General features: G+C 36.3%; 1 protein-coding gene across 5 annotated transcripts in view; it reads right to left on the bottom strand.

Moving 5' to 3' along the window:
* The window catches only part of phactr2 (phosphatase and actin regulator 2), a 33,722-nt gene that overhangs the window by 4,046 nt on the left and 12,566 nt on the right, over window positions 1-17,110 (bottom strand). For 2 of the 5 annotated variants that reach the window (XM_043256406.1, XM_043256409.1), the window contains exons 2-11: window positions 10,062-10,229; window positions 9,698-9,772; window positions 8,823-8,963; window positions 7,126-7,350; window positions 5,828-6,287; window positions 4,825-4,997; window positions 3,577-3,733; window positions 3,331-3,386; window positions 1,551-1,612; window positions 453-590 (exon numbers count right to left, since the gene is read on the bottom strand). In XM_043256406.1, the coding sequence (XP_043112341.1) occupies window positions 453-590; window positions 1,551-1,612; window positions 3,331-3,386; window positions 3,577-3,733; window positions 4,825-4,997; window positions 5,828-6,287; window positions 7,126-7,350; window positions 8,823-8,963; window positions 9,698-9,772; window positions 10,062-10,229 (1,655 nt within the window). Of the gene's footprint in view, window positions 1-452; window positions 591-1,550; window positions 1,613-3,330; window positions 3,387-3,576; window positions 3,734-4,824; window positions 4,998-5,827; window positions 6,288-7,125; window positions 7,351-8,822; window positions 8,964-9,697; window positions 9,773-10,061; window positions 10,230-16,092; window positions 16,341-16,417; window positions 16,700-17,110 lie in introns of those variants that run through there. The other 3 variants (XM_043256408.1, XM_043256407.1, XM_043256411.1) reach the window with 3 other exon arrangements.

Consider the following 17,110-nt stretch of genomic DNA (forward strand, 5'->3'; position numbering starts at 1 on the left):
TGTGCCTCAGCTTCCGCTGACCCCGCTTCGTCAGTTTACGTGGCCTAGTTGACCTGCTGTCGTTCCCGAACGCTTCCACACTCTTATAATACAGCTAACAGTTGACTGTGGAATATTTAGGAGCGAGGACATTTCCCCACTGGATGTGTTGCACAGGTATCATCCTATCACAGTTCCACGCTGGAATTCATTGAGCTCCTGAGAGCGACCCATTCTTTCACAAATGTGTGTAAAAACAGTCTGCATGCCTAGGTGCTTGATATTATACACCTGTGGCCATGGAAGTGATTGGAACACCTGAATCTGATTATTTGGATGGGTGAGTGAATACTTTTGGCAATATAGTGTATATAATATACATGCACACAAATATTCAAATGTAAAAAAATCTAAACTTTCTATAGTTCAGCATGCACAATTAAAAGCTACAGTAAAAGAGAGAAATGGCTTACTTTGTCTGCAGGGGTTAACCTGGTCCAGGGCTTGTCAGCACGCCGATCATAGTCTTTTGCATCTGTGACCTCCACATATTCATTAAAGCGCAAAATTCTACGTGCCACCAGCTCTGCAACAGTGGGCCGGACGCTGAGCTACAAACACAGAGCAATTCATCGAGTAACCTTTTAATGTGTGTACAGTCACCTTTAACAGGAGTTAAACATGTTCCTTCTAGCTCAAGTAATAGCTTATGTAAGTGAAACATTTTTATCAACTTTGATATTGAAGTAGCTTGAATGTGTCCGACTTTACAATCATTTCCCTGAAAAGCACTGTCCATTTATTGCAGTTTCAGTTGGAACAATTCAGTTTTGAGAAAATCTCTGTAACCGACTACTGAACCCTTTTCTAGATCTGGTCAGTTATGGGGTTAGGGTTAGGTATCCCCAGTCCTAATTCCCTCCATAATATAGGACTTTAGCAACAAACTAAATTAGAAGTACATGATTAAAACAGTAAGACGTCCAGTCACCAGTCTTACCACACGTCAGGAATGCAATAAAAAGTTAGCAAGCACTTTGCAGACAACTCTTCATAAAATCATCAAAATGTCAATAATATCTATTAAAATGACTTATTGAGCTACTAGTCTCTTCAGACTATCTATTTTGTATTTTGCTTCCTTGTACAGCCAGCAGATGGAGCAATAACTCCCCAATCCACTGTTTTCCACTAGATGACGTCACTGCAATAATTTAGATTTATGATTCATAACTTCTTGTAGCATTACCCTGAAGTAACAGGTTATGAGTTATTTGAAGTTAGAGCAATAAATTAAACTTACGTCTGTAATGTTTTAATATCTGACATTTCTAATTTCTATTGAAGCCCGTTTCTGCCACATAAAACAAAATTATCCTTTGAGAAATCATAATTATTTCATAAGTCAACCCTATGAGATATTTTTTGTCTATTATTATAGCATTATGACTTACTAGCTTAATTTATGTTGTAAGTGTGACTTTACAATAATTATTATTTACCAAAGCTACTTTGTTTTACATATTTCTGACAGATAATCGGACTGTTAATCAGACAGCAGAAGACTGTACCTTTCGGGATAGCCTTCTTTTAATCTCCTGCTTGGCCTCTTGTTCTTCTTCCTCATTTTTCTCTAAAGGGATACAAGAGAGATTTTGTTATCTATGTTCAGTTTTTATCCTATCCCATGACGTATTTGCTCGGAAATTCTAATACATCATTTTATAATTTTTGCAAAACTGTGAATAAAACTTTAAAACAATGCAAGGTCACTCACGACTAACAGACATTGATCCTACAATGCTGATTTTTAGTCTTTCTTGCCAGCAGTACAGTGAAGGACATTGGGCCCTATTTTAATGATTTAAATGCAAAGACTAAAGCGCAGGTGAACTCCAAATATACTTTTGCCATTTTAACGACGGGAAAATGGCCCGGGCACATAGTCGAAATGGGTTATCCATATTCTCTTGGGTGTAACGTGCAATAAACTAATCTCATCACTCATTCCCTTGCGCCACGGTGGATCACTTTTACAAGACAGAATTTGTTGGCAGAAAAGCTGAACCGTCTTTCAATACTTTGAGCTAGCAGGTTCTCCATTTGGCTGAACAAAAAAAAAGTAACATTGTAAAAGTCGTTAAATGCACTGATTAAACTAAGGAGTTTAACGAGTGATGTTTTGTTTAAGTGGATAATGTTTCAGTCATCTGCATTGGATGCAGGCTTTCAAATAGCTCAGTTATATATATATATATATATATATATATATATATATATATATATATATATATATATATATATATATATATATATATGTGCCTTTTGACTTTGCTTATTACACAGGGATGAGCAGCAGCACACATTGTGTGTGTGTATATACACAGATACACATTTTCTACTAGTTAAATAACAAAAAAAATAATAATGATAATATAATAAAATACTGCTAATACTAATTTTGAGGAACTGAAAATAGACTGCGCTATAGACCAACTGAACCCTGGTCTAAAGTCAATGGCACAGTCCATTTTCAGTTCCTCAAAGTAGCGCTAACAATGCGCTTGAACACCTCTTTTTTAGACCAGCACACTCATGAGCGCACAAAGAGGCACAAATGCAGTTGCTAATAAAACAACGTGGCGCTTTACCAGAAGATGAGAACTGCGTCGTACTGAAACCAGCAAACACACTTTATGTGTGCTGCACATTGCTCCGGGTCTAGAATAGGGTCCATTAAGTGTTAGTCTAGAATCAAAGTAACGAGTTAAAAAACCTAATTGTGTAACGTTAGCCAAATGCTGCTGACGTTACCCAATTTAAGACATTATAAGACAACCTAAAAATTCAAACTGACATTATACCACTTATGATATCTTCACTTATCTGTATCTTATGTAATATTGTACTTCATTTCAAGAAACAATAATAATGACTTGTTTATATGTCATAACACTAAATACAGGACATTTAAGCCCTCTAGGGATACTTTCTGTGGCGATCAATAAGCAGCGAGCTCAGGTAAGCAGCGAGCTTTAGGCAACTCTTTTGTTGAATTGCTTATACCTTCCTATTTGTCAGCAGCACATTGCTTACAGCTTGTTAGAGCTGAGCTCCTTCATCCCATTCATAGGTTTCATCAATTATACCACATTAAACCAAGGCAACGGAAAAGGCAGAACGAAAAAGACACAGGAACGGAGACACACAGTTGAGACCTGTGACGCAGTTAATGTCTTTCCAACATCAGAGGTTAGCAATACGCGAGAACAAACATTAAAGCCCTGGGCATCCAAAACAAAGCCACTGTCTACAGACTATGTAAATGAGATTGTGACAGAGGAGACATACGTTTCAGAATATTTCTCTGTTCAAGCTCTTCTGTGGTGGGCCTTTGGCTCAGTCGTCTAGGGGAGGATAAAACAATAATCAGTCTGAGGAAACCACAAAGGCTATTAATGAATCTTTAGACTGTGCTTCTTCAAAAATTACCATGAACAAAATTCTGTCAGGTTTATAAAGCTTTTGATTGACAGTATATTATTATAAATGTGTCTAAAACATATCATCAATACAAAAGAGCATACTTTAGTGTACCTCACTAGTTTACAGCCGATCTGCTGCCGTAGCTCCTGTCGCTCCGTTTCTGAGGTCCGTGGGAGAATGTTCTTCTCTTCTAGCTCCTTCTTGCTGGGCCTGTTACCAAGTTTGATGGCAAGTGTGTCCTTACGGCGAATTTTGCTGGCAAGTGAGCCAAACAAACAAAAAAAAAAAAATTAACAACAAACTATGCATGATATATTGGCACTGGTTAATGGCCAATATTAGAGCTTTTTTTTTTTTTTTTTTTTTTTTTTTTAGACGTCATTACAGGTAGATGGATATATAAATTTGTATACAATGGCTAATGTTGTAATATTTAATTGTGTTATGTTTGTTGATTATAGCAAAGGTAATCTAAAAATTATATGCACTTTAAGTAAAAGTTTACTCACCCTCATGTCATTCCAAACCTGTGTGAGATTCCTTCGTATGTTGAACACAAAAGATGATATTTTAAAGAATTAAAGAATTTTGAACACCCAAGCAGTTGTAGGTGCCCAATGACTTTCATAGTAGGGATGAAATACTATGAAAATCAATGTGAACCATCAACTGTTTGATGAAGAGCATTCTTCAAAATATCTTTTTATGATCAACATAAATACAGGTTTGGAACAAAAAAAAAATCTATCCATTTAAAGTCCATTTAAAAAAAAAAACTAATTATGTAACACTGTAAATGCAGGTTTTTTTTTGCAAGTTTGAAAATGGTACATCAGAACCAGCGCAACCCTAGAAAAAAAAAACTACTATATTTGCACTCTGACACCACTGAAGTATCTTTAGATTGCAGTGTGGAACAGAGCCGGGCAATTATATTATGAGAAACGGGCGTAAGTCTTTGCAGGAATGTGTTGTGCACAGTGCACTGGCAGCAGAATCTGCAGAGTAACCTGCATGTCAGAAAGCAATGCTGACTAGACACAGCATGTTTTTCCAGTTTGACAAACTAAAGGCTTGTAGCTTTAAAGAATTTTGGCAAAGCTATGATCCAAGAGAAAATTCAAAAATACAGATACCAAGAATGAATCCTCATGGAAATAAATCATCTGTACTGTTGTGCTGTTTATGTAAAAACATTAGGCTGAAGACACACCTTTACTAGAATACTCTAAATTCATACGCATAAAAGCTGCCTTTCAGCTACGGAATTGAGCTCAGGTGTCTTTTTAAATGGCTTTTGTGAATGAACATACAAAGGGGAAAAAAAAGGTTTGGGATCTAAAAACTTTGAACACGTACTAGAGGTATACTCATCATCCTCATCTTCCTCTTCATCATCCTTGTAGAGTATAGGTCCATCTGAATCGGAGTCGTTGGCCTGATTTTCTCGAACGGAGTCAGGAATGACGGTCACATCTGGATTTTCCACATTGACAGTTTGTTGTCTCTCTCCCTCATCGGTCCCAACAACCCTACAAAAAGGGCAAAGCAAAATACTCATTTAATCTAGCCGAAACATTTATTGGGATGAGCAGATATCAATCAGTTTACATAATCAAACAAGAAAAAAGGTTAACATATTCAAGACATTAAATGGATCATACATCTTTTCATTTCCAGGAGGTCTATTTAGACTCTGAGTAAAGTGTTTTCTGTGCCAAAAGTCATAACAGTGTTTTATGCCCATTTTCTACCCTCTCTCTGACTCTTTGAGATAAATGGCTTGTTTTTGGCTGGTGTGCCTTTGAAGAGATACTTCACCCGAAAATGAACATTACGGCATATTTTATTCGCCCCTATGCCATCCTAGGTTATCCTGACTCTTCCAACCTTGGAAACATTTTTTAAATAAACTTTCTATTTATCAAAGAACATAATCAGCATAATTGAAACACTTCTGAAGGATCAAGTGACACTGAAGACTAGTAAGGATGCTAACCAGCTTCCATCTTTCTCATTACAGGAACAAAATACATTTTAAAACATATTTAAAATAAAAAGGGTAATGGTTTTGGTGTATTTCTGATCAAATAAATATCTTTACCCCATGCTTTAGAATAGTAGTGCATGCTGTTGTAAATTAACCACAATCTCATTTAACATTTGATTGGTGGATGACAGAGAGCATGACTCAACTGCAACAATCATATTACCTTTAGGGGAAATAATACACAGTAAGAGCACATGGCACCCAGACACGCATGTGTTATATAACCTAAGCAGCACAACATTAGAGGATATACAGGGTTTACAAAGTGATGCTAAACATTTACATGCAAAATGACAACACATGTAAACTGACCTCTGTGTCTGGTCTGCCACTGCCCTCTCTTTCTCCGTTACACTCTCTGCGCTCACAGGCTGCCCTAAAGTGTCCAAAGGAAGTCCATTTGAAGATCCAGCGAAGGACGTTTCCTCTGTGGTTTGATTAACATAAGGTTGCTTTTTGTCCTTCTCTGCAGACGACTCCGAGAGACGACTGGCACCCTTCCCATTCTGAGATGTCTCCTCAGCCTTCTCAATATTGGAGGTCACTTCTTTTTTCTTTTGGTCCTTTTTAGAAGAGCTTTCCGTGGTCTCTGACGAGATTTTGGAAGAGGGCCGTGGTGACCTGGAAGGTTCGTTTTTCTTGGCAGACTTGGGTTGCGCTTCTAAGCTGTTGTTCTTTGGGGTCTTTGAGCTGGTCAATAAAGAAGATTGTCCTGAGGCCTGAGAGGAACTCTTGGATGTGCCTGCAGTTTTCTTAGGATTCGAAGGCTTAGCTGTGATGAAAAAATTAAAGGGAATTAGAGATCTTGTAAAGATGAGCTAATAGATACTCCCAACAACAATCTTGGCATTTTAATTGATTTTTGTTTAAAGAATAAAACCTGTTTACTTAGAGATAATTACAAAACTAAAGTTTTGAAAAAAAAAAAAAAAAAAAAAAAAAAAAAAGAGTTTAGTTTAACATTCACAGGAGCCAGGGAGTACAAAACACTGTAAAACTATAAAAACATATGTTAAAAAAATATAATATATAATATAATATAATATTTAATGAATGCTTTATCAGTCAAAAGAGGAAGCTTTCAAGCCACCAATGATGAGCTGCACCAGAGACACACAATGGATAGAAAGACAAAGCAATAGCACAGTGTTGAACAAAAGCCCCCGTTTATAGACTGTTACATGATTATGGAGGTGTACATGCACAAAGTCCCAGTTACATGCAAAATGCAACACATTTATTGTACCATTATATGCAGACATAAAGACAAACATCAATAAAAGATTATAATGGGTTTAACCACCGAGACAGTAGACACGTAATGCAAGCACAATAACAACACAAAGCCATACTGTCACAGTCAGGATGTCCCTTTGCACAGTACTGGACACCAATCCCAAACTAGTTAAACCAAAAAAAGCCGTCTAGCATTTCCCTTTCTAAAATAATACATATAGACCCTTTTCCAAACGTTTCTCAAAAGACCAAGTTTGTTCCCAGTGACACCGTTCAGGGGGAAAAGAGACGCAAACAGGACCCCTCCATGCAGAGCTTGTTTACCACGCATGCAAACACGATGCTTCAGTCACATTACTGACACGTGTACTTACCATTGCCACGAGCGGCAGTTCGTGTGGTTTGTTTGGGTGGAGGAGCGGAGACTTGCTTATTGGTGCTCTTGGTTACCTTTTTACCCCCTGCTTGGCCCCCTTTCTTCACGGCAGTGCTTGCGGCCTCACTGGAGGGCTTTTGGACTGTGGCCTGATGTTTTTTAGTAGGGGTTTTTGAAGCGGCTGACTCACTGGCCTGCGGGCTGCATTTGCTGTCCTTTCTCTCTACAGGAGAGTAGCACAGCACCCTAAACTGTTATTAACTAAAGAAGACCCTCACAACAAAGCTCTGATCGTGTCAGCATTAAAATTGTGTCATTAAACAGCCTACAGTATTGTCATACATCATGACATATCACTTCATTCAGCAAGGATGCATTTAATTGAAAGTGATAGTTAAAATATATATGATATGTCACGTCAAATAAATGCTGTTTTGAATTTTATATTTATCCACGAATCCTGAAAAAAAATGTTTAATTGATCATTTGACACTGAAGACTGAAGTAATAGCTGAATATTCCTTTAAATGTCAAAACTGAATTACATGTTAAATTATAGTACAATGTAATATTTCACAATATAAGTGGTTATATGCATAAATTGCTTAAAATGTTGCACCAAATTACTGTTTTTACTGTATGTTTTATCGAATAAATGCAGCCTTGGTGCTTTTCAAATTCTTGAATTTAGAATGGCAATATGTTCAGTAATTTAATTGGTTTATTTTTTATTAAACATTGGTCTTATGCTATTGGTACTGTTTAATAAAAGCTTATTATAACAGGAATTTTTAGGGACAGCGGAAACACCTCAATGGTTTAATGCTTCACTGAAACCATTGCCAAAGGCCTCTCCAAGATTAGCCCCATAAAGAGCAAATTATAATCATTTGTGGGAGAAAAAGTGGTGCAAACAGTTACAGAATTGTTGTAGAACATTAAAGAGGCAGGAATGATAAAAATACAGTTTTAACTTTGCCCTTGTGCATCTTATGACTGTTGCCACAATTTCTGTCCACAGCTCTGATAAAATAAAAAAAAATCCAAAATGATGTCAGTCTAGATGACATAATGCCCATTACATAAAAGGATGGTTTCAATACAAAGCATTTGATGTTATTATCCAAAACTGCTTTAATATGACTTCAAGCAATCGGAGTACATTAACTCAAGGTTGTCTCAACACCTGAGACGTTCAGGTGATCAAGAGACGTTCATTAAAGACATATGGAGAAAACATCTAGGTCAATAAAACCAAACACACTGTAAATAACCATCTTAGGAAATGTCATTCCTCTGCAAATAACTTTATTATGTTTCACTGCTCAAACTTCCTCTAAACAACACACACTATATTCTTACTGGCGGTCTTTCGCTTGCTTTTACAGTACAAGTGTTGATTTCACTCATGTTCAGCAACAATGATATGAAATGATATGGATAGCATAATGTGCAAAAATTACACTGCAACAGCAATTTTAATATGGATCACTTTGCTCATGCAGTGTACAAAATGCCAACGCGACATGAGCAAGCCAATAACCCATGAAAAAAATCTAGTTGGACAGAATATGTGAACTTATTTGTTGCTTAAACATAAAACATCAAAAGACATGGACGATTAGTTACTAAAAATACGGTTAAAGTTATGTTAAAGTTTCAGCATTTTTTATTTTGCAAGACAGAAAACGGTACCTTCTGGGTCCTCTGCCACTGCTGCCAAGTCTGGTTTCTCTTCGGGGACCCGTTCTGGTGTTTCAATGTCTACTTTGACCTTTTCAGTAACTCCACTGGGCACTGCATGGCCATTCAAAGTCTCAGTGTTCAAAGGATCATCTAAAGATAAGCAAACATAACTCAGTCGCCATGTATTTAAGGCTACATGCCTGCTATTCAGTAAAAACACAATTTTGTTTGCATTAATATTCAAGTCATCCCTCAGATGTTCTTATAAAAAGCTTTGGTTTCCTCGTGTAAGGCTGAGAGCTCAACAGAAGGCCAAATAAGACTAATAAAAGTATTAATGGAAATCTTTTCTCCGAGATTGGAGATTTGGAAGGATTCTGTTGTTCTCACAAAGTCAGTCGTTTTTAAATTGTGGAATATGAGCAGTCAGTACAGGAAGTGCTTAGCTTTTATTATGTGAATAATATCAATCAAAGCCATTTAATGGAAAACATTCCTGGTTGGTAGAACAGCTTATTAATCTCTTTTGCACCCTGTGTATATCAGTTGTTTATGTAGCTGTAACTGTGGCTACAGACATTGAAAAAAGTTAGAATGAGTTTGTCTTCTACTGTATGTGGTGGTATTATAGTGGTTAAAGGTTTAAGATTGCATCCGATAACACACCAGCACCACTTTACACAGGAAGTACACAGAATATTCCTCCAGGAAACCCCACTGAACCATGGGTTGATGCAGGAAACCGTCCTTATAGTGTACTCTAAGCCAGCAATAAATCATCTAAAACAATTCTTTTGAGAATAGAGCATTGTTTTAATATTACAGAAAACGAGTTCATGGCCCTCCATGGATGCTCAGTGGCACTGACTTTATTTAAATCTCACCTTGGTCTGGAATAAGGACGCCTTTTCTTATGAGCTCTTCTCGAGTTTGCCTGGTTGATATTTTCCTCTCCAGAACTATAAAGATGAAGGAACATATCAAGATATCATTATATGTAGGCCCCTTTATCGTTCGCAGAGTTCAGTGAAAGTGCAGGCTGCTGCCAGATTTAATATGTGTAATACATTTTACGATCCATCCAACATAAATCACCAACTGAATGTCATACTATATGATGTAACTTTCATAAAACCGAGAGTGACCATGAAAATCCAATCACTGAAAAGACTTGAATATACATAGTTGGATGTGTTGTTCCAAGCATAAACATTTGAGCAAATTCCTATTAATAAAAAGGAGATTTACCTTTTGAGAGGTCCTGGAACTTATCACTGGTTCTCTTCTTTCTCCATTTCCAAGGTTTAAAGATCTTGCCGAGAGAAGAGAGCTTCCCCTTTCCTTTCAGCTGAGGAGACTGCGAGCTTCCCACCACCACATCACAGTTGGCCAGAGAAGATTTTTCCAGTCCCTCCACTAAAAGTGAATCACAGCAAGAACACAATTTTGAATGAGCTGAATAAATAAGAAAAACTGAGCTGACCCCTAAACAATGGAAAACAGCCAGCTGGTTTTTATAACAGGAAATACTTGTGTGAATGAATGTTTCTGACCATAACAACACACATTAGGGCACCCTTAAGCAACAAGAACAACTAGCCGTCTCTTTCCAAAAACAGCATACAAAAACAGGGTATAGAAGAGCCTTCACTTCAGAAAACCTTGATTGCCAACCGCAGGTCAATCAATCAAATCAATCATTTTTATTTATATAGCGCTTTTAACAACACAGGTTGCATCAAAGCACTGTACAGTATAATCAATCAATGATCAAAAGGTTGAGGAATTTATTTATTTTATTTTAATTATTAATTTCAATGTTAAAAGTCCTAATGTTACAAAATATTTCTATTTTAAATAAAAACTCTTTTTTTAAACTTTCTATTAATAAAAAAAAAATGACGTTTTAAAATACATTAAAACAGAAAACAGTAGTTTTAATTGTACTTAGAAATAATTTAGTGTATTTTTTTATTAAATAAATGCAGCCTTGGTCAGCATAACAGACTGGTAGTTAAAGAGAATGTACTGTATTGTACATGCATGTAGAAATACTGTATACAGTATATACGACAACCCTGTTACCAAAATTATGAATCATTGGCTAGAAGTGTTGAAATATATTTACAGTAAATCCAGCATGTCGGTTTGTAATTACTGATCAACATATATTTTCCATAAACTGAAAAAAAAAAAAAAAACATATACTTGATCTTTTTTCGTACAGTACCTAATAGAGTTCATATAATATTATTTAAAACAAAATGGGATTGAGAAGCGATTGATTATTTTAGGTTAGAGGTTTAAGGTTCTTCCAGCCTACACCATTTCTCCTTAGCTTGCAAAAAGAACAGCTTCAAACAGAGAGGTACAGCTTTTCCACATGGCCTATGCAAAGAGATATTAAACGCGTTCATCAAACATAATCTAACAGAACAGCAGGCCTAAAGTCACAGGCCCACCTCACCAGATGAAGTGTAAAATGATCACAAGAGCCATTTCCACACGCCTAAACAACATCAAAGAACTGAGAACAATAAACACAGAGTCAGGCTCCAAAGCAGTGACACCATTTATCATTTCAAGAAAAGGCACACACACTTTGTCACACATTGTTCTCTACAGAATTACAGCAGAGACCTTGGTCAGTGTGTGTATGGGTCACTGTTATGAGACCTGGCCTATTAAAGAGATCTATAAAAATAACAGTCCTCCAAAGGACAGTTTAGAAATGTTTGGCCTTTTCCTTCAGTCAGTGGAGTCCAATGTTGCTTGAACCTCGACAATTCTCAAAATATCTTAATACAAAAGTCATATATAGCACTGTATATGGTGACTGCAGCAAGAGAAATACCATTTCAGGCTTTCTGCTTCAAAACATTATTCAGTATTTTACTTAATTTTTTTTTGTTCATTAAAATTTTTGAGTGAAATAGTTTCAGAGTAAATCCATCCATCACCACATTTTTAGTGATGTCTGGAATGACATAAGGTTGAGAAGCTTTTCGAATTTTTTTACATTTTTCGAAAACTATCCCTCACACGCTCAGGGTATTTTAACTTCCTGAATCGTGCATCTCAACTACGAGATTTTATCACTAGTTGGCTTGTGTTTTGACAGTATAATCGGAAACAAATTTAGAAACAAAATGAGAGACAAAATCAGCCATCTTTCAGATCGCAACTGTCCTTTTAAAAGTCACCGCAGAATGTTGCTTTAACTGACTGCTTTGACATTTACGATGTTTTATTGGTTCACTCAATTATTTATTAATGTTGTTTAACAGGAGACTACAGTGGATAATCAAAAGATTGCGTGGTTAAATGGACTGACAGAATATTTAATATATATTTAACATTTATTATATCCTTTAACATCCATGGAATCTTTCCATTGCGCAAAAGGTTATTTATATTTGGAAAAAAGGTTCTCCGAGGATTAAAATGTTGTTCACATTAAAAAAAGGTTCATCAAAGAACTGTTCACTGAAAGGTTTGTTGAGGAGTGTTGGTATGAAAACCTTACTTTTGAAACCTTTATTTAAGCTTCTGCCAAGCATCAATACTCCACTTCTGTTGCTGCCAAACACATATTGCTTCCAAATGCATCACGAAACATCTCTAGGAGTCCAAAAACTGACCAGCAGTCAGGATATTTTGCACATAGAAATGTGTGAAATCCAAACATGAAGTCCGTTTTTCACACCGCACTGAGGGAATTCATTAGCGAACACATGTGACAGGAATGTGCTAGACGACATGTCCATGGTTTTTTCACCACCATCATGAGGATGCCACAGCGCCTCTTTACTAATCAATTCTCCCCAAGGAGCCACTGACCCTAAACTTCATTGGCCTGTCAACAGGCAGTTGGCCTCTGATTGGATTATAAATAGAATGCGTTACCCCCAGAACTCCCAGTGACGATGAGCACAGTCCCCGAGATCAAACCTCAGAGGATCAAGCACATTTAAAACAAAGAGGACGCCGCTTTACAACTCTGCAAGATGAATTCATCTGAAGGGCACAGATGAACAGGTGTTGGATACCGCCGAATAAAAGTAGGGCAGTCGAAATACTGTACATGCACTTTGTAGTTGCATGAATCGTTTCAAAAAAAAAAAGAGAAGAAGAAAAAAAAGCATTAAGACTGACATGTTATAATAGACTCAAGGAGTTTCAAAAATGTTTCATTTTAAAAGAACTAAACCCAATTCACTTAAAGGGAACCTGCCAAAAATGAAATGTGGTGTTCACAATATGGTGAACTCAAATGAGAACAGAGTTCTTTTATTTGTCCTCTTCAGGACTGACCTTTTCTTGTTCACACTACAACTTTCATAAGAACTGGAGCAGTGGAATGCTGGAGACTGACCTGGAAAATGTGAAAAAATAAAGTGAACAAGGAAAGAGGGTGAGGAAAAGCTGTCAGTCTTTGTTTTAAAATGTTTTTGTTCCTAACTCACAAAAAGCAATATTTGCTTGTTAAGTTTTAGTGATGAACTTTATTTCTAAAAAATTTTATAATATTATGTCATGGTTTGTCTGAAAAACCTGATTCTGATTGGCTGGCAGGTGTTAAATTGGTTTAATGCACAGGTCCAAGTCAGTTTACTCACCATTTTGTACATTAATGTGCTGATATCATTGACAAATCACACACATCTACTTAGCTAATGGGGACATTACATACACTCGCCCTAAGCACACCCCTCACAGAAAAGTGTTCTGTATTTTTACAGTAAAAAAAAAAAGAAAAAGAAAAGTGTTTCCTTCATTTTTATACCTGTTCTACAAATGAGGACATATTTGGAATCAGTTTTTATTCGATTTACTAATTTTTGGTTACAAAATTGTCCCCAAAATATGGCTAAGTATGTATATTACACATGTACATGTACATCACTCGTGCATAGAGATTAGTGTACACAAAGAAATATTCAGGCGCACAGAAACGTCTTGTTAAACTCCGTAATGACTGGGTAAAAATTATATTTTTGAAGGTAACTTAACTCTAAAAAGGTCTGTTGCATATAAAGAAAAATAAACAGATGCCGGTCATTCACACAAGCCTCCAGATATACATGTTGACGTTAAATGTAAAGTGGACCGGGACCTCAACCTCTGCAGGTGATCTGAGCATGTTTTAATTTTAGGGGGTCTGAGATCACTTAGTTTGTTCATATATATGTGCAGAACCGCTCTGAAAGCATTTGGATAGCTCCAATAAACTATGTGAAAACACCCTCTGATTTCAAGTTCAATTCATTCTGAGAAACAAAAAAAAAAAAAAAAAAAGGAACCTAGAAATCATACGAACTCCCCCTGAATGAAACAAGCGTAAAAAACATATAAAAGACTCTGACTGCATATCATCAACAGTCTGAAAAAATACAGAATTTTTTATATAAAATCCATAATCCAGATTATAGCAAATTTGCTGTAAACACACAATCACATTTGTGGCTGTACAGTTGACGGAATTGCACACTTCCTTGTCATAAAGTGAGGCCACTAAAAAAAGCATGAAACATGACAAAAAATCATCATGATACATCAGTTACACACAACTCCGAGGCTTCCAAAGGAGGCATGTGAGACTTAAGGGTTAAAAACTTCATGGGAGTCATATTGCAGTGCAGCTCATATCAACATCCCTGACAGCATATTTCTTACAGAACAATCACACATTAAGCTTTCCTTATGCTTCTCAATATAAAGACAAAGCAGCTGTAGAGACCTGTGATAGCTAAAAAGTCCACTTATGCTGATATTTAGTACATTATCTCTATGTTTTAAGCCTGTAATATTAAAGAGTAAGTCAAACAAATGGGTGTTTTTTTGACATCCGGTAAATGAATTAAGCCCACAGCAAACGCTAAATCTAGCTTTGTATTAATTATTGCTTGCAGTATAGGCTAATCCCACAGCCTCAGTTCCTCATAATACCAATGAAAAAAACAATAGGCCAATTTCACTTAACACTTCCTCTATTTGCTTTTCTTTGAAAAGATACATTTAAAAAAAAAAAAAAAAAAAAAAACTAGATATAGTTTTTTTAATATAAAACAGTGCTGAAAATTTCTGGATCTAATTACTAAAGAGGTAGAGATCATTCATTTCTTTGGCCTTTTACATCCAGAAAATTGCTATCCATTCCAAATGAAATCACAACAATGTAAAACATTAAATCCAGTCTTATTTAAAGCATAAGCAGCATGCTGTTCATGAAGACACACAAACAACATCTGAGCAACCTTCCTTAGAGAGTTTGTAATCTGATAGCAACAGAAGCTTTTATATCACAACACTGGCAATAATGGAAATTATGGGGAAATAAAGGTAGTGGCTCGTGATCTGAAGCAGAAAGAAGCTTAAGATTACAATAACACTGCATTGTGAAGTTCTTGTGTGGAATTATAGCTATTGAAACTTGACTATGGTGTACACCAAGAGGTTTCTGTCACTGTTGCTGCTTATATATATATATAATATTTGTATATGTCTAAACAGTCTCCTAAGAAGCTAAACATGAACTTACCCTGTATTAAATTAAACCAAACCAAAACCAGTAAACCTACAATTTAGACTTGGGTTTTGATAATGAACAACAACTGCTTTGTTAAATTTACAGTAAATAAAATGGCAGTAGCTACCATTCATCCTTTGTTTTTTTTTTACTATGAAAGAGTGATGTTACAATTACCACAGGTTGAAGTAGCACTACATTTTTATTTAAAAATAAATAAATAAATAATAATTATATATATATATATATATATATATATATATATATATATATATATATATATATATATATACACACACACACACACACTTATATCTGTTTGTGTAAAATGCATTACTACAGGATGTAGAACAATGGAAGGCCACATGATGAAGTTCTCTGAGCAGTGAGCTACTAACAAATTAGCAAAGCATCATTCCAACAAACAAACAAATTGTAAAATAATGCAAAGCGCAATCAGTTGAGTATGCTGAACTGTGATGATTTCGCCTGCATTTTAAGTAGCCTAAACGTGCATATCGTCTCGGCATGGTAACGTATAGTTAACTATAGTATCTCACTTTTTACTCTATGCACTCTTAACACGAATTAGGAAGTACATTTCTAACAGCGCATCGACTTGACAGCACATATTACGACAAACAACATGTGAGCAAAAGAACAGAGTGAAACAACCATTTCCTGAACGCACGAGCCAGTACATTTACGTTTCTTCGTCCTCACGAAGTAAGAATGTTACTGCTAACTAACCTCTCAACACAAACGCCTCACATTCGTGAAAGATGCGCTCGCCCCAGTCCCACTTGTTGATCGCTGACACCGCACGCGACAAACCAAACATCCGCGCGCTCGCTTCGAATCTTACAAAAGCGGGGTTAGTTCGTCGCTTCTCGTAAGTAACAGGAGATCGGGTGAAAGCAAGCGAGCAAATGTGACTCGATAATGAACTTGGTCTGCGGCGGAAAAGGACTCAACTAGTCGAGCCTTCCCTCCCTTGCGCGTTTGACTGAGATAGCGGTGTGGGCGAGCAAACAGCGGGTCGGTGAATGAAGAACAAGCCCTTCCAGACACTTACCGCTCGCTCTCTGAGACAAGCTGGAGACAGATGTCTGGCCCATGTCGATCTTCGATGGGCCGCTAAACAAAAATCATACGACGCCCCAAGAACTTGTGCAACAAAGCCCACTCGATCGACATAACAGGAGAGTCATTTCACTCCTCCGACTCCTAGAGCTGCTTCTCAAAAGAGCTTTTCCATACTTGAAGTCGCGAGACACGCAATTGAACTGAGTCTCCGGATTGAAATGCCTGTCATTCCTTTTTGCAGATTGCAAGCAGTCAGAGGTCATAAGGAGGAAGTTTCAAGCCCCTCCTTGCTTCAGCCCTGCTTAAAGCATGGAAATGTATGTGGGTAATAATGTGTTGGCCAAAAGTGACATCATTAGAAAATACTAGATCAGGGGTGTCTGTGCTATTTTTGACTACGCTGCTTTACTGTACTTATTTTGTGTAAGATCATCCGTGATTATTTCAAGACATCTTGCATAACATTACTTTTACTTTATTGAGTCATTTTCTGTAAAGACACATCTCTTAACACTGAACTTCATGTTGTCACACCATTAAAAAAAAAAGTGATAATATCTATCTATCTATCTATCTATCTATCTATATATATATATATATATATATATATATATATATATATTCTGGATGTATTTTAAAAATATATAAATATATATATATATATATATATATATATATATAT

The sequence above is a fragment of the Puntigrus tetrazona genome, chromosome 13, assembly GCF_018831695.1.
Source record: "Puntigrus tetrazona isolate hp1 chromosome 13, ASM1883169v1, whole genome shotgun sequence".
In the NCBI taxonomy this organism is placed as follows: domain Eukaryota; kingdom Metazoa; phylum Chordata; class Actinopteri; order Cypriniformes; family Cyprinidae; genus Puntigrus; species Puntigrus tetrazona.